Raw genomic sequence first — 24,693 nt, 5'->3', positions numbered from 1 at the left:
ACGCAATACAATATAAAGACTTCTTGATCCCCTGCAAGACACTTAAAGGTCACTTTTGAAAACTATGCGAGACATGCAGAGAGACCGGTCAAACAGCAACAAAGGCAAACACCAGATTTTCCTTTTGTTTTCAAGCCCGCACGTTTAATCGCTCGGGAGCCGTCCGACTCGTACTGACATCCGCGCGGCAAAGGTACACCACACAAATACGCACGCGCACAAGCGCAAAACAAAACGACACCGTTACGTCCAAAATGTTGCAATAAATAGACTCCTCTCGCTTACGGATTCTGTTCATAATTCTTCTGTACAGAGATGATAAGTGTGTGACTTGCGTACAATGGAAGAGCAACCACACACGCGCGCACACACACACACACACACACACATAAGATGATGATGTAAACAAAATGGCTACACAATAATTCAAAATCATGCAGAGGATCCAGAGTGCGCCGACTTGAGGCATCAAACAATCACAAATACAGTACATCTTTTCTCTTTGACCTCCATATGAAGTTGCACACGCACACAACAGGGAAGCACAAAAGGTGGAATGTGATGGAGACCAGAAAAAAAGAAACAGTCTATTCTTCCAGAGTGCGGAAGGCGTTCTGCATGTCTTCCAGCAGCTGTGCGTACTCGCCCTTAATCTTGGCCTCACCGTCCTTCATTGGATCCTGCATTGACGAAACAGAAAGCTTGTGATTTATCAAGTGAAAAAAAGATAGACCAGGCAAAAGTCAAACTATACTCTTGTATAAACGTGAAAAAAAAAAAAAAAAGCCTAAAATTAGCAACCTTAAATTTCATGGAGCTGATCCGGTAGAGGATTTCTCCCAGATGCTCGCGGATCATGGCCCAGGTGATCTTGTTGTCACTCTGCGCCGTGGTTTCCACCGCGTGGCGCGCCATGTCGTAGAAGGCGATCATGTTGGACAGGATGCCCACCGTCTTGTAGAAGGGACAGAATCTGTAGAAAGGCACGCCTCAGTTATCCATGGGTTGAAAAATCGAAACAAAAAGAGAATCGGACCTGTCGTAAGGCGTGTAGCCGTTCTGCTGCAGGAAGTCATCTTTAATCAACTTGGCCACTTCCAGGGTGATCTTGTCTGTTTCCGCCAGCGACGCCTGCCGGACAAGTCATCGGGTGAGCGCTCGTCTTTGAACTCCCATTCCAAAACGGCAACGTCGGCAATTAACCTTCCCGACAAGCTGGACGATCTCGGCCAGGTCCTCCTCCTCCTGCAAGATCTCCTTGGCCTTTGTGCGGAGCGGCACAAACTCGGCAAAGTGCTTGTCGTAGTACTCGTCCAGGGCGCGGGTGTACTTGCTGTAGCTGATAAGCCAGTTGACTGAGGGGAAGTGTTTCCTCTGGGCCAGCTTCTTGTCCAGACCCCAGAACACCTGACACCAGAAGATACCACGTCAAAAAACAGGGCGTCGCGGAGTAGACGGCATCCAGTGCGGATGACTCCTTACCTGAACAATACCGAGTGTGGCTGAGGTAACGGGATCGGAAAAGTCCCCACCAGGGGGCGAGACACTAGAAACAAACCATATTTTAATCAGGGATGGAGTCTAGACAATTCCTTTTCTCTTTCTTTCTTTCTTTCTTTCTTTCTTTCTTTCTTTCTTTCTTTCTTTCTTTCTTTCTTTCTTTACTCACGCTCCGACGATGCTGACGCTGCCTTCCCTCTCGGGGTTGCCCAGACACTTCACTCTTCCGGCCCGCTCATAGAAGGAGGCCAGGCGGGCACCCAGGTAGGCCGGGTAGCCACTGTCTGCAGGAAGCAACACAACATTTACTCACCATGGGCTCCCCCTAGAGACCATTTCATAAAATCTGCACATTTTATTACTGGCAGACAAACATTTGGATTTTGCCAAATCTTAACACCAGTTTTGAATTCTCTCTCTTACCAGCAGGCATCTCAGCCAGACGTCCTGAAATTTCCCTGAGAGCTTCGGCCCAGCGAGAGGTGGAGTCGGCCATCATGCTGACGTTGTAGCCCATGTCTCGGAAGTACTCGGAAAGCGTGATTCCTGCCAAGAACCAAACGGCTTCAGCGCACGAGAAAAGCCACTTTATGACAACTGGCGGCACGGCACGGCACGTACCCGTGTAGATGGAGGCTTCTCGGGCAGCGACGGGCATGTTGGAGGTGTTGGCCACCAGCGCCGTTCTCTTCATGATGCTTTCAGTCTTGCCGTCCACTTCCATGGTCAGCTGTGGCGGGAACACAAGGTGTCAAGTTTGCCATAGAAAATGGATGGAAATCAACATCAAAGAGAGATGAATTGGATGTTCCTCACTTCGGGGAAGTCTCGCAGCACTTCGGACATCTCGTTGCCACGCTCGCCGCAGCCGACGTAGACGATGACGTCGCTGTTGGAATACTTGGACAGCGACTGGGAGATGACCGTCTTCCCGCAGCCGAAAGCGCCGGGAATGGCTGTGGTTCCTCCCTGCACGCACCTGCCGTTCGAGCCAGAGATTCAGACATTGGCGGCGGCGGCGGCGCACGCACGAGTCGCTCGCTCGCTCGGGTGAAAACATTCGAAAAGGGCTGACGGGAAAAGGGCGTCCAGGACTCTCTGTCCGGTGAGCAGCGGGTGATTGGCGGGCAGCTTCTCCGTGACGGGCCGGACTTGTCTGACGGGCCACACCTGCACCATGGTGAACTTCTCCTTCACACCTTCAAACTCCAGCTCCATCACCACGTCCTGATTGGAAGAAAGCGTGTCACTGAGGTTCCGTTTTATTGGGTCAGTCGTGGCACTCACCGACAGGTCGTAGTTTCCCGGCGGCGCCACGTAGGTTACGGTGCCTCTGTTTTTGGGCGGCAGCATGATTTTGTGCTTAATCAGGGAATTCTCGTAGACCATCCCGTAGATGTCTCCGCCTGTGATGTGACTGCCAACCTGACAGAGAGAAGGAGGAATAAAATCAACTCTTGCACACGCACTTGTATCAGCTCGAGAAAATCGACCAATTCGGTTTTAACGCCCGCATACCCGCAGACTCTTGACGGGCGAGAACTCCCACTTGACGTCTCTGTTGAGGGATCCGATGTTGACGCCTCTAGGGATGTAGATGCTCTGCGTGAGGTCGTTGATATCCTTCAGGGGTCGCTGGATGCCGTCGAAAATGGAGCCCATGATTCCCGGGCCTAGCTCCACGGAGAGCGGCTTGCCGGTACGCAGCACCGGGTCGCCGACGGACACGCCGGCTGTGATACTAGTTCAGGAAAATAGCGAGAAATTCTTCCCTGTTGTCAAATAGATGTGCATTCATAGTATCTAAGCAGGTGGCCAAAAAGTGTATACTTGACATTTGGCCTCCAACAAGGATACACGTCTCTTCATAGACCTGGATGGTGGCCATGTCTCCTTCCAGCCGGATGATCTCTCCCACCAGCTCGCTGTGGCCAACGCGCACCAGCTCGTACATGGCTGCCCCCGCCATGGCGGTCGCAGTCACCACTAGGGTGAAGAAAAAAACAAAAAAAAAAACACACATAAATAACAATCCAGACTTTGGGAAGAAAGTCGATCATGCAAACAATACACAAAGTGGCAATAACCTGGTCCGGAGACTCCGTGCACGTATCCAAACTGACTCTCTCTGTCCTCATCTCGAATCTTGGGCAGCTTGGATGTGTCCATCTTCACTGGTTTCTGACTAGGAGGAAGAAATGATGATACACATGATCAAACAGCGCCACCAGTAAGTCACTGAAGGAACAGCAGCGATCATCCCCCCCCCCCTCTCCAAAAAGCAGCTTGAAGACTTGAAAATGAAACAGTGCAGAGATAAGGTGGCTTGATTGACTGATCCATCTCCTGCTTCAGTCATTTGATGCACACGTTGACGTGGAAATATTTGCAAGCCATTTTCTGTGGGTGCATATGTGACATCCCACCATTTTAATCCTTCATGCATTCCACATCAGGACAGCGAGCAAAAACATAATGCTTGATGATCATGTGACCGTGGCACATGACTTACTGGCCAGATAAGGAAGTGGAAAATGAGCATGGACACTGTGACTGAGAATGGGGAACTTAGGAATACCCATTTTTAATTTGGTTCATATTTTATAATAGCTCACCATCACTGTATTTTGCTTATAAAGTGTACAGCTGGCAGTGTGTCTTCCTGATGGCATTTAATCTACAGTGTGTAGGCGTGTGTGTGTGTGTGTATACTTTAACTTATTGTGTGTTTAGAATGTTGCAGGTAAGCGGCACAGTCCTCACACCCTGGTGTGAATTAAAACAAGTTAACCCGTTAAACTCAGCTAATTCGTACGATTTTGAACCAATGTTGTGATGACACAACGACATATTTGGCGCCTCTGCTTCGTTTTGCGCAACCGTGTCCCCCCCCCAATGGAATAACCTTCCAAATAAGATTGTATTGCCTATACTTTGTTAATATGACATTGGTGGGGTTATTTGGTAACACTGACGGCCTCGGCCTGAGAGAGAAAAGGGGGTCCCCGGCATTTTGGTGCAATGGGTGACTAGTCTTAAAACAACAAGCAATTCTAAATTAAATAGCGTACGCGTCAGTGTCTAAACTACATCAGTGGTCGTAAGAATAAAGCAGGCTCACCGTGTAGTTGCGAAACGGCGGTTTAGCTGTCTTGCTTCGACAGAAAACGATGCGGGATGTGGTGCGTGATGGCAGCAGCAGACTGAGGTCAGCTGACTTCATTCACTGGACGGAAGCTGCCACTGCGGGCACAGCCATTTTGGATCCTCCCCCGGAACTGCACGAAGATTATTGTGATTTTGAACCACCACTATGAACAATTTCCTTAGTTTTTTTTTTTATAATAACAATAAATGCTCACAAATTCTACGCTGCGAATACTATGTTTTATGAAAATATAATTTGAACAAAAGACCAAATAACTCTTTGAAAGCAGTTTAGCCCACATCGAGCACATATTTATGCGAGAAGGTGGATCTTACAACTGTGACTGCGATCTGTGCAATGACGATTGAGCCAAAATGGAGTCCCGGCGGAAATGAGTGACTACAGCGCTCATTTTAACCCTCATTTGAATTAAAACACGCACTTTTACTTCATAAATGGTTGTTCTCTTTGATGGTGTTTTATCTATTTATTTATAACCTCATTACAACAGCCATTTAAAATTTACAAGATAGAATGGGGAATAGAATTGGGTTGTTGACCCCTTTACTTTCTGTTTTGTTACTTCTGACAATGGTTTGTTTCTATATCTGTGTTTTTTTTCCTTATTTTTTTTTACAATTTAAATAACAGTTAACACAAAATAACACAAAAAGCTAGATAGCCAACAGAAACCGAAAGTCGAGTGTACATCCTGACAGACCAAAATCAGGCCTTACATACAATATCCCTCCCCACAGTGCGCATGCGTCCTGCAGGTTTGACAGTCTGCTCACTATCGTGGAAAGCGGTGCGGCGGCTAAGCTAACCATCGCAACGAGCTACATGTGGAGAGTAAAACGGGAAGGCATCCCCGACCCCAACTCTGTCAAATCTCCCCGTGCCCGCCCGCTACGACGCTAAAAGTCGAGACTCGGTGACAATTATATCAGTTTACGATGAAAGGGTGAGTGTCCGCTTTCAAGCCGCGAACGAAGTTGTTCAACGACTGCATTTTGTCACCGGGGCAGGAGACGGCGAGGCTAGCCAAGCTAGGTAGCTTAGCTTAGCCCGGCTAAGCTATTTTTAAACTCGGTACCCGAGCCAGAGGTTAAAAAAACGAAAAGAAGCCCGCGACAGCGCCGTTGATGGCCGAACGCCATCGCTGTTTGCCCGCCGATTTCAAAGCGTTGCGAGTAGGACGCGTGCTGTTGATGCTACCCGCGAGACTTAACTAACGTGAGCGGTTTCTTCCCTACTCTACTCAGACAGCGGGTAAAGTGCATGTTAGTCTGTTGAATTCAGTCAGCAAAAATGTGGAATCCGAACTGGTTTGGTGTGTAATCAAACGTATTCATCAGTCAACCGCTAAATTTGGAGTTTGTAATGTAGTCACTAAATGTCAGCAATGTCAAGTGTGCGTTTTGGGTCAAGAGATTCACCTTGCAGATTGGTGGTTCGAACAATCGCCTTACAGCTTTGAGGTTGCGGGTTCGAATCTTGGCTGTGTGGATTTGGCATACTGTTTTGACGTCCATGTTGAATTCATTGAAAACTTTCAAAATGTCCACAAGCACCAATGTCTGTCCACACTTGTCTTCCCACGTCTCCAAAACATGCATTTCAGTTTACCTGAAAACTCTAAATTGGCCATAAAAGTGAATGTGATGGCTTGTTAATCTGTATGTCCCTGTGACTGACTGGAGACCAGTCAAATGGGATTATCTCCAGCTCACCATAATGAGGCCAAGCCCTATAGAAAATAGCTGGATGCCCGTTCTTCCTCACCTTTCTCCCGCATTGTCAGTGGAACTATGTGAAAGAGAATGGTGCACGTTCACTAAGGCTGTTGTGTGCAGTCACACTAGGGCTATTGTTTGTTTAAAAAAAAAAAAAACACACACATTTCCAAATGATTTTTAGCAACAAAGTTGCACATTATTTTTCTAACCACAGGAAGAGTTCATATTAAATCGACAAGAAAGCAAAACTACTCACTGTAATGTCAGAGTCTTCTCCTGCGGTTGCTTGTATTTGCCATGTGCTGGTGTCATCCCCACTGAAAAAAACACAAAGTAAAAAGCACAACACACACAAAAAGAGTGACTTTGGCCGTGTTTCAAGCCTTTGACCGTTTTGCTCTTGTTCCAGTAGCCGGATCGAGCTGGGCGATGTGACGCCCCACAACATCAAGCAGCTGAAGCGCCTCAATCAGGTCATCTTCCCCGTCAGCTACAACGACAAGTTCTACAAGGACGTGCTCGAGGTGGGCGAGCTCGCCAAGCTCGGTAAGCGACAGTGCAAATTTACTGCATGCAGAATACAGAAAGTGTACTTTAAAGCCCATTGAGAGGATGATAAATAAAAGCGGGGTCCCCCTGTCTGGCAGCATACTTCAATGACATCGCGGTGGGGGCTGTGTGCTGCCGAGTGGACCACTCTCAGAACCAGAAGCGATTGTACATCATGACCCTAGGTTGTCTCGCACCCTACCGGAGACTTGGCATTGGTGAGCCACGCAAAATGGATGGATTTTTTTTTTTTTTTTCTTTTTTCCTCAAACAATGTAAAAGTCGTGACTTCAAATCATTTTTGGGCACTTGTAGGTACAAAGATGCTGAACCACGTGCTCAACATCTGCGAGAAGGATGGCACTTTTGACAACATTTACCTGTGAGGGCTCTATGTTTTCCCTTTCAATGGCCTTACAAAAGATGTATTAAAAAATGGAATTCTTTTTTCCGTTCCGACAGTCACGTGCAGATCAGCAACGAGTCAGCCATCGACTTCTACCAGAAGTTTGGCTTTGAGATCATCGAGACCAAGAAGAACTACTACAAGAGGATAGAGCCGGCGGACGCGCACGTCCTGCAGAAAAGCCTTCGCAGCCCGAGCGCGCCGCCCAGCAGAGAGCTTCAGAAGACGGAGTAGGGTGGCAACGGAAGGACGAGCGGGGCGTCACCCGCAATTCGGAAAAACCAGCACACCTGACCTGCGCGTAAATAAACTGTGACACACGCCCCAACCCCACAAGGACGCTTTCAAAGACAAAATTGGGGAAGAACAAAAAAAACAAAACAACAACCTCAATTAGCCGGCAAATGAATCCCTCTCTCCCCACATGTAACTCATACAGAGTGTCCAGAAAGTGCTCCTCCGATTGACAACCTGAGTGTGGTATTTGCAATGCATACTTTGTGTTTGACTTGGTTTTTATGCGGTTCTAAAATGTAAATTCAGGGGGCGGGCTGTTTTCTATAGTGTGTGGTTTTGAAACAGTTTGAACAAACCACAACTTATGGCGGGTGGAATGTCTTCTCCACGGGCCATGAGGATCAGTAAACAAGGTGGTGGTGGTGCGTTCGGAATTTATTTCCAACCAATTCGGATGTTGTTTTGTTTGGTTTTATTTTCATTTTACATTGCAGAGGTGAAGTGTTTCAGAGGTTCTCCTGGGTTTGGGAAATAGTATTGAATGTTAATGCGTTCTTCCCCAAAGGGGAAACGCGAGGTCTTTTGGGATGGAGGAGCCACGGCAGAGCTGGTCCTCCCCCTCCCCAACAACTTCCTGCCAAGTATTGGTCGCCGAAATGGTCCGCTTGTGGTTTTCTTGAAGTGTGCGAGTGTGTTGTACCCAGAAGAAGGTCTGACTCCGAATGCATGCAAGGAGACTTGTGTCCTCTCTCTACTGTAGTATAAGCATGGTTTCTTTCTTTGAAGAATTTTATCTTTTTCTGGAGCTCTATATTGTATGACTTTTTAACGTCTAAATAAACGAATTACTATTTGCAGTAAAGATGCTGTCTGTTATCAAACTATAAGTCAAATGACTCATTTCCGGCTCTATGGTTATCATGACACGTTTACGCCGTCACGAGATTCGTTTGCGAAGGACTACAAAATTATATATGATATTGAAAAACACTATTAATTTCTTATGAGAACCATTTGCGAACATTTAAAAATAGTTCCGTTTTGGGAGAAAAGAAGACAAAACCAGCGATCGAGTCGGACGCACTTGTACAGTTAGCCGTTTTGATTGGCTGCATCGCCCATCCTCTAAGATTTGATTGGTTCTCGGCTTCCCAAGCGCCCGCCTCTTTCCCCTGCTAAGATTGTTTTGGGAGCTGGATTGACATAGCATGCTAGGTAGCTAGTAAACAGTTAGCTTCTCAAACCTCTCTCTTAAGTTATCACAGCCGCTGACACTTGCATAAAATGTCCAACCTACAGGTGAATGAGAACATGCGGTCTTATAATATCGTTTTATTAGCGGAATAGCAACGAAACGGCGCTCTTTTTCGGCTCCAAAAGTGAGCTAGGCTAACCACTAGCAAGCTATACGGCTTAAGCATTAATTGCTACTTAACTTTGTCTTGAATAATTAACTCGCCTGATAACTACTATCTGTACAGGAAAGCTGCAGCACAATATTCAGCTATATTTTGTCACATCGCGGTTGCAAATGCATGCCAACGAGTTAAGATTAGCTGCAATGCCTTCTAAAGCTTGTGCTTGTAGCAGAAGCACTATGTCTATTTTAACATGGCAGCGCTTGTTTCTAAGCAACCATGAGAGAATTTCTTCCATGTATAATCTTTTGAACATGTTCAATACACATAGTGCCGTCCTGAATATAGTTGTGTTTGCATGGCAGGACGGCCACAGGAAGGATCTCAGGTCAAAGCGGTGAGTGTGGTGGTGACTCGACTGACAGGCAGGCACCTGTTTGGGAAAGGATGCCAGAGATGACGGAAACCGAGACAACTGGTCGAAAACCCAAGTAAGTTCTAGTTGATTTAATACTGCAGTTAGAAACGACGTCCTGTACTTGATCAGCTGAGTTTCCCAATTATTTTGCAGAAAGAAGAAAAACAAAGAATCCCACAATGCTGGTAAATGATTCAAATGTTGAAATGTCACCTAGAATTACATTGTAGTCACTTACCTTTGCTCTCTTGTCTTCAGTCGAGAGGCACCGCAAAGAGAAGATAAATGCAGGGATCAACCGCATTGGCAATCTGCTGCCCTGTTCACAAGCACTTAAACAGGTTAAGATGCATTTTATGCAGGGATTGTAAATTCAATTCAATTCAATTCACTCTCCCTATTTGTTTACCCAGAGTAAGAACATGATCCTGGACCAGGCCTTTCGCTACATCACCGAGCTGAAAAAACAAAATGATGCAATGCTCCTGGAAGGCGGTGATAAAGTCCAAGGTAAAGTTTAAAAAAAAACCTTTAGGTTCATTTTAAAAGCTTTTATATCAGCCAATCAAATCGGTGAATCCCTCGAATGAATAGGTGAAGGACAACTCTTACAGAAATTGTGAGCCGAAGTACTTTTGAGTTTTGGTTTACATGTGACAAACGGTCGTGCGTTTTCTACAGCGGAGGAGATCCGACGACTACGGCGTCATTGCGAGGAGCTTCGCAAGGAGAGCGCCCACTACATCGAGCTTCTCAAAGCCCACGACATCAATCTCCTGGAAGACCCCACGGTCCACTGGAAGGGCAAACAGCGCTGTGCCAAAGTGGCCAAAGTCACGCCCACTCATCAGCTGCCCAAGGGCATAATCGTCTATTCCAACGGCAACGTGAAGCGCCCCGCGGGAAAAGAGGCGAGCCCCGGGAAGCAGCGCTCAGACACCTTAATGCTTCAGCCCCCATCGGAGGTGGGCGCAGGTGTGAGGGGAAACGGAGCCTTGCTCCAAGTTACTTCTGCCGCTACCTTGCTTAACTCTGGTTCGAGCCTCGCCACGGTGGAGCAGCGTGCGATTGAGAAGCCGCCGCCTTCCGTGTCCTACATCACCCTCCAGCTACCGGCCGGGAACACCGGCTTGCCACCTGCCGCCGCCGCCGCCGCCGCCCTGACCAGCGTAGCTCCGAGTTCAGCGTCTCAGCTTCCGCCGGCCGTCTCCTGCCTCGCCACAATAAATCAGAGTGCAAAGGACGCCGCCCTCAGGACTGTAAGTTACACTGCCCTCCCCAACAGTCAAGGCCTTCTCAGAACGGGGGCAGCGGGGAGCACGCAAACCACGTGGACGACGCTGCAAATGGCAGGCAACACGGTGCAGCCCGTTTGCCAGAGTCTTGGCAGCAGCGCCCAAGCCGTCCACCAGGTGACAGTGTGTCCTCCCGTTCAGCCCATTCAAATCCAGATGCAGCCGCCTCCTGTGCCTGTCCAACAGGCCCCCATCACCGCACATATTCAGGCCAGGCCGCCCCAGCTGCGACCCGCCATCCCGGTCCTCGCCCCGCAGCCCCAATGCGCCGTGCTCCCGCAGCCGGCCGCGGTGTCTCAACCCCAGTCGGCCGTCCTCCAGCCGGCATCTCTCATTCCTCAGCCCCCGGCGACTCTTCTCCCTCAAACGCCACAGCAGGCCACCGTGCTGCCCCTCCTTCAGACCATGCAGGTACTGCAGGTCAACCCGAGCGGCGCGGCGGCCACGGCGCCGCAGAGCGGCAGCAACCCCAGCGTGGTCATTCTGCAGCAGGCCAACTCCTGCCCGAGTCAGCCGGTCATGAGAGAAGAAGCGAGCAACCCGACACCCTGTCAACATATCGTCATCATCCAAGCTCCCAATCAAGCCGCGCCCGCCCCTCAGAATCCCAAGGTGGGCTTGGTGCCCTCCACAGCCACCGCCGCCGCCGCACCCGCTTCCATAACGGCGACTCAAACAGCAAACGCTTCAACGGCTACGTTGCAGAGTGTGGGCGGGAAGCAGCTGGTGCCCATTCTCCCACGTCCGGCTCAGCCTCCAGCAAGCAATTCATCGCAGATGAGCCAGGCGTCTGCCGGCGCCCAGACCAGCCCGCAAACCATCACTGTGAACGGACAGGTTTTTGCCTTAAAGCCCGTGAAGACTTCGGACAAAAACGCTTCCCAACGTACAATGCAACTAGTCCAGCCTACCACCACGGAGGAACCCACCACCAACGTGGCTCTCAAGAGTCTCGGGGCCCTCAGTAGTCTGAACCAGAGCATCTCTCAGGGCCTTCCGCTTAGCATTTCTAGCCAGAGCGCCAACGACGGCCCGCCTCCGGCTGCGCCATCCGCCGTGGTCCAGCCCAAGCGACAGCCTCCTGCTCCCGGGACAGTCCCCGGAGCCACGGGGGTCCCGCCCGTGCGGTCATTACAGGCTCCCGAGCCGAGTCGGGTTACAGCCGGACGACCGGCGAGCGGGCCCAAGCCTGCCGGAAAGAGGCAGCGGACGACGCCTCGTGCTAAACGCTCAACAGCCAAAAGGACCAAAGCGTCAAAGAAAAGTCAGCTCAGCCAGGCGAGAGCATCTCAGGCCTCAGACATTCCTCCCGTAGCCGCCACGACGGCAACTGCCCAAACCACACCGAGTGTCGCTTCCCCAAAAAGCCCGCCAAAAATTGTTGTTACATCTGGCGGCTTGAGCGTATCGAGTCAGTCCCGGCCGCAAAGTAGTAGCGCAAATCCCGATAATGTTATTGTCAGTAAAGCTACCACAAGTGTTGCGGTGAGCGCAGTTGCGAGCGTCAGCGCCACATCGGTCACGCCTTCGCCGAGCGCAGCCGTGGCCACTAATGACAACGCCACCGTGGCTTCAAACGGAGGCTCGGCGCCGAGCGAGACTGTAGGATGCGAAGCGAGCGGTGCGGTGACTCGCACGGCGCAAAGTAACGTCGCTCTTCTCTCTGCACCGTCTAAAGCAAGCACAAGTGTTGTCACGACTACGAGCGGTGGCGCTGACGCCGCCGTGAATGGCGGCGCCACCGCTGCTCGGGCCGCCACCGCTGCTCGGGCCGCCACCGCTGCCCGGGCCGCCACCGCTGCCCGGGCCGCATGTCCTACTTCAATAATTGCCACGAGTCAGACTACACAATCAGTGTCTTGTCCCCAACGACCCAACGACATCAAATCAGTGCCTTGTAGTAAAGAGTCCACCGCTTCATCCACAACTCCGCTGTCGTCGGTCAGGGCAACGCCTGACTCGACGGTGCCGACCCAAGTCAAAGTTCCTCAGCCGGCAGCGAAGAACCGACAGGCCCAGGAAGAAAGACCCGCCACAAGTTTAGCACCATCCACACCTGATACGACACCCAAGAAAGACTTTGTGGCATCTCAAGGGGTTTACACTAACCTTGATGACCAAACTATAGAGCCTCCCGTGACGGACACTTCCATGTCCACGGTCGCAGGGGCAGGCCGGGGCTTCTCCGTGGCTTCCATGCTCCCTCAAGGTCAGGGTCAGGGCATGAGTGGTTCTTCCGGCTCCTTTGGAACATTTACGTTCACGTCCGAGCAGGCCGAGATGCTCGCTTTGGCCATGTTAGAACAAGACAGCCCAGGGAGGCGGGCCGGGAGCTGTGGCAGGAACGAGGCGCCCCCAGCCCCGTGGCAAGCGCCCAAAGCTCCCGCTAGTAAAGAAAAAGCCCCCGCTGTGCAGCAGGTGGAAGTCAGCAAACCTGCAGATGCAGCCAAACCTCCAGTTCAGGTGTCTGTCAGAGGACAGGTTGGCAACGGCTCCGTTGGTGGGATCAGGCATCCGCAGAACCCGGCTCATCTCATCACATACACCCAGTCTCAGGTCCAGACTCAGAGCTCAGCCCAAAGTGGCACCGTCGCCAGCCTGAGCGTCAACAACTTGATCAGGCCCAGCTCCTCTCAGCAGTCCTACTCGGGCTCTCCCAGTCTGCCGAGCCAGCAGTGCCCGGTGCCCTCGCCGGCCGCCGCCGCCTCAGTCCACATTTCCCAACAGTCCAACAACGCGCTCTCGCCTTGCTCGGGCGCCGCTCAGCTGAACGAGTACGCCCCCATGAAAACAGCTTTGATGAGGGCTCAGGCGGAGCGACAAGTCAAGATTCTCTCCAAGCGCCAAGCTCAGGAGGAGGCAATGATCAACACAGGCAAACGAGCAAAGCCGTGCCCGCCGCCGCCGGCGCCCACTGTGGGCCACATGGACGTGAAAGGAGCGGACCACGGCCAGATGATGGGAGGACAACTGCCTCCCTCGTCCTCGGCCATGGCGAGGATTAACGCGGAAGGCTCGCTCTTCTCCACAAACTCATTCATGAGCCCCGTGGTCCGAGCCACGGACGCCCACCGCCCTGGTGAGCAGAACCAGCCGGGGGTGCTCCACCCGCCCCAGGCCCATCCGCAACATTCTGCAGCCCAGCCGGGCCAGCACCTGGGAGGCAATCATTACATGAAGCAGCAACAGCAGCAGCAGCAGCAGCACCACCTGTACCATCTGCAACACCACCTGACCCAGGCGGACCCCGCGCAGCGCCACTCGCTACACCATAGGGCGCTCCAGCAAGAGCAACATGCGCAGAAGAAGAGGGGGCTGGTCCGAGGCAGCCAGACCGGCTCGCCCGCTGCCGCCATGCAACAGAAGCAGCAGCAGCAGCAGCACCACCTGGAAAAGTCCACAGTCCAACAGCAGCATCCGCATCAGCAGCACGCGCCGCAACCGCAGCAGGCCCACCATCAGTCCACGCAGCACCAACAGTCGCATCCACAACAGCACCAAGCGCCCTCGCATCAAACTCAGCAGCAGCAGCAGCAGCACCAACAACACCATCTGCAGCAGCAACAGCAGCAGCAACAGCAGCAACAACAGAACTCCCACAGCAGGCACCAGCAGCACCTGCAACAACACATGCAGCAACAACAGCACTTTAGACACCAGGAGAAGAGCTGCGAGGCACAGGCAGCAGGAGCCCGAGCCCACCACAGCAACCACCTGGCCAAGGTCAGTCAAGCATTCATTCACATTGTCAAGCATTCGCTCCAAGCCACGTTTGGCCATCTAAACTGTGCCCTGCCTTTCCCCTCAGCCTGGTCAAGACCACGCTGCCATGCAGAGGATGATGACTTCAAGGAATCTGGAGCAGCAGCAGCAGCAGCAGCTCATTTCGTCGCCCGGCAACCCGGTGTCGCGTTCGTCCGAGCTGTCGTGCGCGCCATCCCGCCAGGAGCGCCACCGTGTCTCTAACTACTCCGCCGAGGCGCTCATTGGCAAAAGCTCTACGAGCGCCGAGCAGCAGCGCCTGGCGCACCACCTCCAGCCGGCCCGCGGCAGCGCCGCACCCGATCAGGCCGACCTGCGCGGCTACATGGACGCGTCGGGACGAGGTAAAGGCAACGTGCCGCACAACCCGCAGGGCCGACTCCCCTCGGACCACCCGGGCCCGGCTGATGTTCAGCGCGTGTCGGAGTGCCCGCCGTTCAAAAGCATGGCGCCTGGACCCGGTGCGCATCAGCTTGGCGGTTTTGAGGCTCAGGTTTCCCGCGGCGGCAGCGACATGGCCCCCAAGTCGCAGAGGGCTCAGCAGCAGCAGCAGCAGCAGCAGCAGCAGCAGCAGCAGCAGCAGCAGCAGCAGGGAAGCTTCCGAATGGGCGCGGCCCCCTCGGCAGACAGCAGGAACCGCGGCGCGAGCGGCTATGCGGGGGTCCATATCGGGCCGCAGGGCTCCCACGTGGGACCGGCGCTGCTGCGCGAGCAGGAAACTTGTCAGAGTTTCATGCAGAGCCTCCTTTCACCTGAGGGGAACCACCAGAGAGCGGCGCAGTGCTGCCCACCAGCAGTCAGCATGGAGTACCCCTCCACAGACATCCAGGCCAAAGCCTCCAGTCCCAGCCAGAAACCATCCACCATGAACAAGAGCCACATTTCTCAGGTCAACACTAATATGCACGGCGGTGGCGTGCGGGTGGCCCACCCCCCTGAGCCGGGCCGCTCGCCGGTGGCATCGAGACCGCCCGTCAGCCAGCACTCGCGCCACGCGCCGCCCGCCAAGCTGCGGGCGGGCGAGCGCCCCCGCTCGGGAACGCTGCGGTCCTCCAACCCCTTTGAGCCCGAGGGCCACCTGCCCCTGCCTTCCGGAGGCGGCGTGCTTCTGGGCCGGCCGCAGTCGGGCGGCGAGGCGCGGCGCAGCACCATCGTCCGCTTCATGGCGGATGGCGCCCAAACGTCTGGCGACAACAACCTGGTCGCCGAGCAGCACTTGGCGCAGAACTTTGGCTTCCCGTTCATCCCCGAGGGTGGCATGAACCCGCCCATCAACACCAACTCCACCTTCATCCCGCCCGTCAGTCAGCCCAACACCTCGCGCACGCCCTCCCTGCTGCCCGTTGAGCCAGCCAACACCTTACCCTCCTTCTACCCGTCCTACTCGCCGGCCGCCCACCCCAGCCTGCCGGGCGACGTCACCCTGCAGTACTTCTCCAACCAGATGTTCACCAGCCCCGGAGCCGACAAGCCCAGCGCCCCACCCGGCCTCAACAACCGCTTCGGCTCCATCCTATCGCCGCCGCGCGCCGTCGGCTTCGCCCAGGCCAGCTTCCCGCTGCTGCCGGACATGCCGCCCATGCCCATCACCAACTCGTCAGGCATCACGCCGCACATCTCCAACTTCAACCTCAGCTCGCTCTTCCCAGAGATCACCGCCGGCATGCCCGCCGACGGCTCGGCCATGCCCATGTCGCCGCTGCTGTCGCTCACCAACGCGTCTGCCGCCGATTCGAGCAAGCAACACAACAGGCCGGCGCACAACATCAGCCACATCCTCGGGCACGACGGCAGCTCGGCCGTGTGAGCGCAAAAAGGACGACAGGCGACGTGCAAGCGGCCACTGTTGCCATCGCTTTGGTTTTGTTTCGATCGCATTTGTTTACGCGACTCTTTCAATGGCATTTGTTATGATCATTTCAAAGCTTTTTTCTTGAAGGGCTCCTTCAAGCTTTATGGGGAACGTTATTGGTCTGTCCAGTGTATATTTGTAATGAGAACTCTTTGTTTTTCCATTTGTTGTCAAAGAAACCTGCAGCGTTAATGTATTTGACTAACTTATATCAGGTTGTTCCATACAGTATCAAGACTGTTTTGTAAATACACACGTTTCATATCAGAAGGTTAGATTATGTATTTGTACATAAAAAAAGATGAATTAATAAAGTTTATAAGGAAATTCTGCGTGATGATGGTTTGTACAAACCCCATTGGTGTGCTTTAACTCATTGCACTATGATTTAAAAAAAAAAAAAAAAGAATTCTGGGAATCCAAAACGAATATACGCGTCATTTCTCATCTTGACCAGCAGAGGGCGACAAACGGTACACTTTTGCTATCTCATGGTCAAATTCAGGGAAACCAAAACGAATATACGCGGCGTCATTTCTCATACTGACCAGCAGAGGGCGACACACGGTACACTTTTGCGATCTTATGGTCAAATTCAACGAATCCAAAACGAATATACGCGTCGTTGTACTTTGATTTTTTCCTCGCAATATTCTATTTTTGTTTTAGAATAAAGACAGTAAAATTAAACCGCTCTTTTACCTTTTTAACTTACATTTAACGATATGATGTAAGTGTAGGCTAATCTCAAATTTTTTTTTTTTACAGAACCTTTTAGTATTTAATTCATGTACACGTTACATGAAGGGGAAGAGTGCATGGCCCTATTCCTCATTAAAGGTGAGCGTTTTTAAAAGCATTTGTCGTTTCATTGTTACTCCAAAATGAATGGATAAAATACAAAATGCTAACTTGACAAATAATACATAAAGTGGGCTAGAAAAATGAGCCATCCTCACTTTACCGTCTCTTTAATTATGTTCCTCTTGCTTTAACATCTCAGCTGACTCAGGGTTGAGTGGCCAACATGGGCACACAACTTGTCAATCATAATAAGGCCGTCACAGTATAAAACATATAAAGAGACATTTTTAGGGCATGGACGGTAACTGAAAGTGCTGGAACAATTACTTTCCTCTGAAATAAAGACAAGCTAAATGGGTTTCTGTGCCCTGCCCTGGACATTCTTCACTATAAAACATGATGCCAACCGTTGTTAGTCTGCTTCATGAGATTATTACATATAAGAAATGAACAATTATAGGTCCCAAGAACCAAACCAAAGCCATTACCTAATCTTCTAGTATAGGCACCGTTTTCTGTGCAAAGCTTGGACTGGATTAGCAGACAAGTGCATTTCAGTGACGACTGGCGTAACCAATTAAGAGCCAAACTCCACCGTTTCCTCTGTGATGGGTTTGAATTCGTAGCTTCCTCTGCCATCCATGTGCAGGTAATACTTTGAAGAAGAAAGAGAAGAAAAAAAAAAAAAAAAAAAAAGAGGAAAGGTTGACGCAAAAATCATTTTCACAACAGACTCATGCCTAATAAACAACGCTGCTAAACATAAGTAAACAAATTGCATAAGCTATTAAGTTCTCTGTTGATAATACTTATAGCCAGACTGGCTACTTTAGTGTTTCCTCAAAAACATGTATGAAGCTATTTATTTTGTTTCATGTTTGAACAAATGTATATGATGACTTTGTTACAACTGTGTATTCTCACGCTCTATGAAAAATAACAGTTGAATTGTGTTCAAATGAATTGATATCAATACTTACTTCATGATGCTTCCAAAGAGACTTTCTGTGCGACACTGTGAACAAAGTAATGCCCACCTACAAAACAAAAAGGGACGATTTATCAATTGAACAAACTATTTTAAAGAACAAGCCAACTTAGGATCCTGTTTGAAGCACACATGGACTTTGGCGTTTGCTGACAAGTGTGCAATAAAGACATCATACCATCCTGCAGTGGCTGTAGATATAGTGTTCCACATCAACGCTCACTGCACTGGTGCACTCATCCAGAATAGCAAATTGGGGTTTGTGATAGAACAGTCGGGCCATCTACAAAGACAGTAGAGAAAGAAGAAGAAAAAAAAACAACCAACCAACCAACCAAGCAAGCATTAGCAGCTAATACAAGACCCAGACATTCATGAGTTGCCAAAAGTCTATTGAATTGCTTTGTGATTCCAGAGACAATTGTAGTGCGGAATACTTACAGCCATCCTCTGCTTTTCTCCTCCACTCAAAACATCCATCCAGTCCTGCACCGAGTCCCAACTGCCCTCCCTGTTAAGGATGTGGCCCAGCTGAACATTATCCAAGTACTCCTTCAATACCTGGAGAGAGCAATACAAAAAGGATTTTGGTCATATCCAACATGGAACGCTTTGGCTTTTGGTAGGAAAGGGTTCCCACCTGATCAGATATTCCTTTCTTCCTTTGTTCTTCAATGGTGTCCGGGTAAATGACTTGGTCCCTCAGAGAACCAAGGGTCATATAGGGTCTCTGGGGGGTTGGAGTGGAATGGAGTGATGAGTACATTTGTCACTGTCACGGACTTGGTTTTGTCCATATCTTACCTGTGGAACATAGAAGAGCTTCCCTCTCTCTGGTTTGGTCAGCTGTCCACCAAAAAGAGGCCAAAGCTATGAAACACAAACAAACGTCAAATTGCACTTCTATGGTATATGAAAATTCAATTCAATCCAATCCATAAGGAGCTGCTTTTGAGTAGAAAGCAATGGAAATTATTATTTTTTTTTTTCTATCAGAATCTGGCATTGCTCAAGGGCACAACTAGACTTTCCGCAGAAGTCAGGATCTGAATCCCAACCAAGTGTGATATTCATGTGCCCTCCTCCTGAGGCCTGGGCACGATAATACCTTTTCTTTATTCTCTTCCACCATTCCGACCTGTTTTCCACACCTCGGTCTGTTGGTTGACCTGTTCCACCACTCTGACCTGTTTTCCACACCTCTGCCTGTGATAATTATTTCTCTGATGTATGCAATAAATTCCTTAGTGGATTTCCTTAGTGTAGAAAACAAAAAACAAGAAGAAGAAAAATGACCTCTCCAAGGACTCTGAACAGCGAGCTCTTGCCACAACCATTTGGACCACACACCAGAACATTGGTTCCAGAACTCACCTTTAGTGGGCAGGAAAATCAAGTCGCGTGTTATAATACTGAACACTATTGTGACAGAGGACATTCAATGAAGTAAAAAAGGAATGACTTGACCTCAAATGTAAGGTCTCTGATCAGAATGTCTCCATTTGGCGTCGCTAAAGGCGTATGGTCAAATCTGAAAGAGAAAAAGGCTCACGTTCTTCTGGAAATGTGCTCTTGCCATCAGGTGAGCGACCTCTAGCTTCCTGCAAATCTTTCATTTTGCTTTTCAAAAAAAAAACAACTTACTTGATGATGTTATCTCTGTTGATAATTTCACCTCTTCCAGGCACGAGAGTCAGACTTTCTGTTGCGTCAGACTCTGAAAGTGAAATGAAACATTCGGTCGCTCCACTTATTTTTTCTATTGATCGGGCGAGACCTAGGACTGTTTATAGAGCATGACGGCCGGCCAGCCGGCCGGCCATCTTAATTCTGATCTTAAACTGATCTTTTTAAAGTGACCATTAGCAACCCAAAATAGCTTCACCAAGGGCATCCGGCTCATTTATCTCACAAATGTACTCAACTGCAACCGTCAAAAACTACTGCAAGGCAGGAGAAAAAAAAATATACCTTTCTGTTGGGAGACCATGGTGCGTTCATATTTGCCAGAATTTAAATCCTTCAAGACTTTGATCAGTTCAGTGATACGAGTTGTGAAGCTGTGGGGGAGGAAAAAGACAACCAACCATATGAGATGAATCAAATGCAGAGAAGATCACACAAATCTTTTCACACAAACCTTTCAGAATACTAACCCCGAGAGCCGAGTCATTTCTCGACCAGCGAGAACAATTCTGCCGAGCGCCTGGGACATGCGAAGGAGCATCCTCCCACTCTGGTAATAATCCTGCAGAAAATATGGAGAACATTGCGTGAATCTCATCATTTTTCAAATCAATTGATTCTTTCTTTGGGTCATTCAGTGATGTTAGATGTGGAAAATACGATTCGGGTAAGTAAGGGCGGTGGAGTTGCATTTTTGGTGCTATTGCTGACCTCCAGTAGCTCAGACTGTCTGCTGTGCTGATGTCGCGGGTGGGAGAGGTTTAAGAATGGCCTGCTAACCACCAGGTAGCCCACAACAGTGGCGATGTCTGCGGCAAAAACAAGCAAAAGTATCAGCCCAAAGACGGCTCCAAAGTCGCTCGGTCAGGTGACTGCTATGGCAAACAAGAGGTTCATACTTCAAGATAAGAAATACTTGCACTTACATTTGGCAATTATGCTGTCCACAAATCCCATTGTGAAACGGAAGAAGATGAAGTTATGTAGATGGTCAACCTGGAAGAATTTTGTTTTGATTTTAGGATACTTGCCTTTTGACTCATGAATCAAAGTTTCAAATTACATAAGTTCAGAAAATGTAGAAACATTGGATTTCTGAACAAATTCAGGTGGCAAATTCAAACATGTGCCCGCCCTTACGCTGCGAAAATAAGACTTACAAGTTTCTTAAACGTAGAGTGAATGGTCTGTTTTTCTCTCATGTTTCCATTGTAGAATGCAATCTCCTCACTGGAGGAAAAAATAAAAATAAATAAAAGCTTTACGGAATGCGGAACATGCCACTTCTCAGGTTATGTTTTGTCAAATATTTACATTTGATTGATTTTGACTTTAAGAGCCCAGATGTAAGATAGGATAACAACGCATGCAAGCAAGCAAGCAAGCAAGCACAGGCCACTTCAGAAAAAGTGTATTCAAGCATGACCTTGCAATTCTTCCGGCTGGTGTGTTTACCTGTTGGTGATGAGGCGAGAGTTTACATAGCGGTACTCTCCTTCATAGCGCTGCTCCGTGACAGTCATTTTGCCGATGGGTCTCCTCAATCTGGTCAGCAGCAAACCTGAGATGAGCAGGTATGACATCATAACGGCAGGGCCCTAGGTAGAAAATCATGAATATGTGGCTATAAATCAATCAGTCCAAGGTCCATGGCTAGAAATGCTTGGCTGCCTGACATAGACAGGCAAAGAGGGAGCAAAAAAAGGAGCACAGTGTAGCATACCTGAGCCCCGATGGCAGTGGTCAACTTGAAGATGTATAAACCGATATCCAGCAAAGGCTGCAAAAGACAAAACTGACTGTCAGTGTCATGAACAAAAATGTTGGTATCATTTCAGTTAGCAACAACTTCCACCAAAACAATGTGAAAATGGCCTAAGTCATTGACTAATTAGTCATTGCTTTATTTATAAGGTATTATGCTGAGAGAAAATGTACTACCTTGCTGAGGTTGGAATACAGCTCCACCACACTGTTGCAGAATTTCTCCACATCTTGAGTCAGCAACTGGTCTGCATTGGCAATCCGGTTGTCCAAGTTGCCCATTTTGTAGTAGGTGAAGCCCCTGAGAGACACAAACAAAGATTCCAGGAAATACATGCACAATTGGTTTGTTATTTTTGGCACAAACATCTACTTCACAAGAAGACAAAGCCATTGAAATGCTTCTACATAGTTACGTTAGTGAATGACTTACTGCAGATACTGGTCATACAGGTGCTTTGTAAGGCGTTCGCGAAACCTCAGTTTGAGCTCATTCAGCCCCAACTTGAGGAAGTTGTTCACCAAGGCTATCTGGAAGGCAACGCATCACATGAATCAATCCCTTGCCAGTTGCTTTCAAACCGGACAAAGAGGAATTGAGGAAATGCAAAATGGATTTCAGTCAATAAATTGCACAAGAATAAAGATCGTTTTGTTACTACAAAGAAAAGAAAAATGATTCACCCAGTTCCAGTTGATTAAATGTGAATAAAAATGAGTACAGCTTGGAAAATGTCAATTCGTGTATTCTTTATACGAAGCGTAAAAAATACACATACAACGGAGACTTACGAGTGGCATGAATCGGATAAAGCTGAACAAGAAGGTCTTGAAATCGCTTGTTGAGCGGCCAATGATTGCACTGCAAAGCAACGTACACAAACAACCATATTAATGATGTGTTCTTTTTTCCCCCAAAAAGCCAGTCTGCTACATTTGACATTTCAAGCCAAAGTCTTTGGCATATACCAATTAGAAGGGTTCAAACAGTCTGACCTTTCAATCATGGTCCCATTCTGAATCATCCATACATCACAGTAGGTCCTTGCCACCAACATCAGAGCAATTAGGATCAGGTATCCAGTCTGAGATGAAAACAGTGACAACATAATGATTGTAAAATCCCAATGTACAGACAAGTTATAATAATAATAGGTAAAATAGTATATTTTTCATAATCTGTGAAGAACGAGTAATAATATAATATAGCTGAATCAAAACTTCTTTTATTCCTCCTTACTGTAAAATATGTACCGCATAGCAGGAACAGCCGGCATTTGTTCTTTTTTTTCTTTAATCATTTTTTAGTATACTATTTAACCCTTGTTAGTGACTAATTTATTTTCTGGTTGTTCCTCCAAGTTTTCAATGATTGATTTATTTTTTTGCCGTACTAATACACATTTCCACGATGTGATAGTTCAGCCCAATAGGTCAGGTCAGTTGGCATGGGAGGCAGGTGGTGGAAATCGGACAAGTCAAGTTTAGTTTTCCATTGATTTATTTGATATTTTCTCCAAAATCACCCAGCCTTACACATGACTTATGTCTATTGCAATATTATACTTGAAGTATTGCCCCATAGTAGGGTTGTTCTCTACACTATTTATACATTACTCATTTACATCTGCAATGAAGAGACTTGCAGATATACAAGCCAAAGATAAGAAGGAATTCCTACCTCCATGCAAAAGAACTGAGGCACCATGATCCGCAATATCCGCATAATTCGAAGAAAGAAAACTCTGTCAACTGCCGCACGGTCTTTTTTGCCATCCTTCTGTAAGAAAAGCATGACAAATGAAATAATTGCTTTCTGCAGTGCAATTATGAAAACCATTGAGCAATATTAAACGTTCAACTTACCTCCAAGTTTGGCACCAAATCTGATCGTTGCTTTGGACTGAAAGAAAAGAAAATGAAAAATAATGATATATTTGCCTTTTTCATTTTGAAATACAAATCAGACTTCAATGGGACCTTTTCTGGTGAAGACCTGAGGAGGTCTATAGTGTCCTTCAGGACTGGTCTGTATTTACAATGGCCATATGTATATATATCAATTTTTTTTTTAATCAGGTGCAATGATAGTGACATATGCATATTTCAGCAGCCTTTTAGTTTGAAAAGCTCAATTAGATTTTGATGGGAATACTGTTCATGCACCTTTGTATTTGTTTAAACAGAAACTACAATACAGCTTAATGAAGTAATAACATTTGCACTGCAAAATTATTATGATTTCGGGGAGCTGGTAACATACTCCGTTGCTCGAATTTGGCAACAAGAGATGCAAAGGTTAACCAACTAAGATTTGATAATGCAGCCATGACCTTTGGCATAGCTTAAACCATGGAGAACATGATAATGCTTAAGATTTGTTTCGAAAACATGGCTTTAATCCAAATGTGTTCAAGGTGATTATTGGAGCTGTATACATTTCAATCTTTATTTTAAGATACATGCAAAAGCAAACAGAATGCATTTTAGTGTGCACTCATTTCTATTCCAAACACGGCATTCGTTAGTATGTAATTAACCTTGTAAGGTTAGGTGAACTGCACTGTTGAGAAGATTCGATAAGCAAAATTGTATAAACCAACCGGCCAGCAATTTTAGCTCTTAGGTTGTCTGTCACCTGTCAAAGTCACGATCCCTGAGGAATACTTTCATTTGACACCACTATCCACTTACCACTCCTGCTTTGGCTTTCGTCTTCTATTTTTCAGCAAATACAACATGAGCAAAATGCCACCTGCTATGGAGGAATTCCTCGGTGTAACATATTTACTAAAAGCCGCCATTGTCTCAGCACAAGGGTCGGATCTGTGTCGGTTGGTCTGTCTCTTTGCCACAGAGATGCTGCGTGCGTCGGTGAAGAAGAGAATCAAATTCGACGCAAAGGGCTTTACGTCTCAAATTCTGGTGTTCCTTCGAATTTCATAGACTTTGACTTGCCATTTCCTCAACCTCCTTTAGTGTCAGCCAAATTCAGGAGAGCGAAAGAAGTTAGGAAAATATGTCACGTGGTACTGAATGCCCTCCCACAAAGTTATAGTCTCTGCCCTCAGAAGATCTTTGGGAGGTTCCCTGATTATATTATCGCCATCTGGCGGTGTAGGTACCACATGGCCTCGGGTGTTCGGATCCGTTTGATGACGTCACATACGTGTGTATATATATATAT

The 24,693-nt window shown here is 48.4% G+C and overlaps 4 protein-coding genes across 7 annotated transcripts; 2 read left to right on the top strand and 2 right to left on the bottom strand.

Moving 5' to 3' along the window:
* Positions 1-116: 116 nt before the first annotated feature.
* On the bottom strand, positions 117-4,778 carry atp6v1ab (ATPase H+ transporting V1 subunit Ab). Of its 2 annotated transcripts, none has more exons than XM_049748790.1 (15): positions 4,622-4,778; positions 3,588-3,681; positions 3,358-3,486; positions 3,019-3,233; positions 2,788-2,925; positions 2,576-2,727; positions 2,317-2,479; positions 2,122-2,230; positions 1,924-2,046; positions 1,670-1,784; positions 1,483-1,546; positions 1,204-1,407; positions 1,037-1,131; positions 802-973; positions 117-680 (listed from the first exon to the last, which is right to left on the bottom strand). In XM_049748790.1, exons 1-15 carry the CDS (start codon positions 4,721-4,723, stop codon positions 588-590), a joined length of 1,968 nt encoding a protein of 655 aa, XP_049604747.1. In that variant the 5' UTR covers positions 4,724-4,778; the 3' UTR covers positions 117-587. The 2 variants fall into 2 exon arrangements, with proteins under 2 accessions (XP_049604747.1, XP_049604748.1); XM_049748791.1 differs by having other exon boundaries at positions 3,588-3,685; positions 4,622-4,771.
* A 640-nt stretch (positions 4,779-5,418) lies between these two features.
* Positions 5,419-8,441, top strand: naa50 (N-alpha-acetyltransferase 50, NatE catalytic subunit). Of its 2 annotated transcripts, none has more exons than XM_049748830.1 (5): positions 5,419-5,612; positions 6,800-6,933; positions 7,035-7,154; positions 7,252-7,318; positions 7,399-8,441. In XM_049748830.1, the coding sequence occupies exons 1-5, from the start codon at positions 5,605-5,607 to the stop codon at positions 7,574-7,576; spliced, it is 507 nt and encodes a 168-aa protein (XP_049604787.1). In that variant the 5' UTR covers positions 5,419-5,604; the 3' UTR covers positions 7,577-8,441. The 2 variants fall into 2 exon arrangements, with proteins under 2 accessions (XP_049604787.1, XP_049604786.1); XM_049748829.2 differs by having other exon boundaries at positions 5,420-5,612; positions 6,797-6,933.
* A 270-nt stretch (positions 8,442-8,711) lies between these two features.
* On the top strand, positions 8,712-16,591 carry LOC125985731 (basic helix-loop-helix domain-containing protein USF3). The gene is made up of 7 exons (XM_049748774.2): positions 8,712-8,878; positions 9,303-9,428; positions 9,509-9,540; positions 9,614-9,696; positions 9,769-9,865; positions 10,037-14,373; positions 14,459-16,591. The coding sequence occupies exons 2-7, from the start codon at positions 9,385-9,387 to the stop codon at positions 16,217-16,219; spliced, it is 6,354 nt and encodes a 2,117-aa protein (XP_049604731.1). The 5' UTR covers positions 8,712-8,878; positions 9,303-9,384; the 3' UTR covers positions 16,220-16,591.
* A 628-nt stretch (positions 16,592-17,219) lies between these two features.
* Positions 17,220-24,534, bottom strand: abcd3a (ATP-binding cassette, sub-family D (ALD), member 3a). 2 transcript variants are annotated; one of them, XM_049748789.2, is made up of 23 exons: positions 24,201-24,534; positions 23,373-23,409; positions 23,188-23,283; positions 22,503-22,591; positions 22,299-22,368; positions 21,940-22,037; positions 21,684-21,807; positions 21,466-21,522; positions 21,198-21,340; positions 20,903-20,972; positions 20,669-20,738; positions 20,454-20,551; positions 20,213-20,304; positions 20,028-20,116; positions 19,701-19,773; positions 19,524-19,587; positions 19,353-19,430; positions 18,861-18,926; positions 18,697-18,786; positions 18,498-18,617; positions 18,235-18,339; positions 18,049-18,105; positions 17,220-17,723 (listed from the first exon to the last, which is right to left on the bottom strand). In XM_049748789.2, the coding sequence occupies exons 1-23, from the start codon at positions 24,308-24,310 to the stop codon at positions 17,646-17,648; spliced, it is 1,974 nt and encodes a 657-aa protein (XP_049604746.1). In that variant the 5' UTR covers positions 24,311-24,534; the 3' UTR covers positions 17,220-17,645. The 2 variants fall into 2 exon arrangements, with proteins under 2 accessions (XP_049604746.1, XP_049604744.1); XM_049748787.1 differs by having other exon boundaries at positions 23,188-23,286; positions 24,201-24,533.
* Between the last annotated feature and the right edge of the window lie 159 nt (positions 24,535-24,693).

Source organism: Syngnathus scovelli, chromosome 18 (assembly GCF_024217435.2).
Source record: "Syngnathus scovelli strain Florida chromosome 18, RoL_Ssco_1.2, whole genome shotgun sequence".
NCBI classification, from domain to species: Eukaryota; Metazoa; Chordata; class Actinopteri; order Syngnathiformes; family Syngnathidae; genus Syngnathus; species Syngnathus scovelli.
The sequence above is the reverse complement of the archived record's forward strand: the minus strand, read 5'-3'. Positions and strand labels throughout refer to the sequence as shown.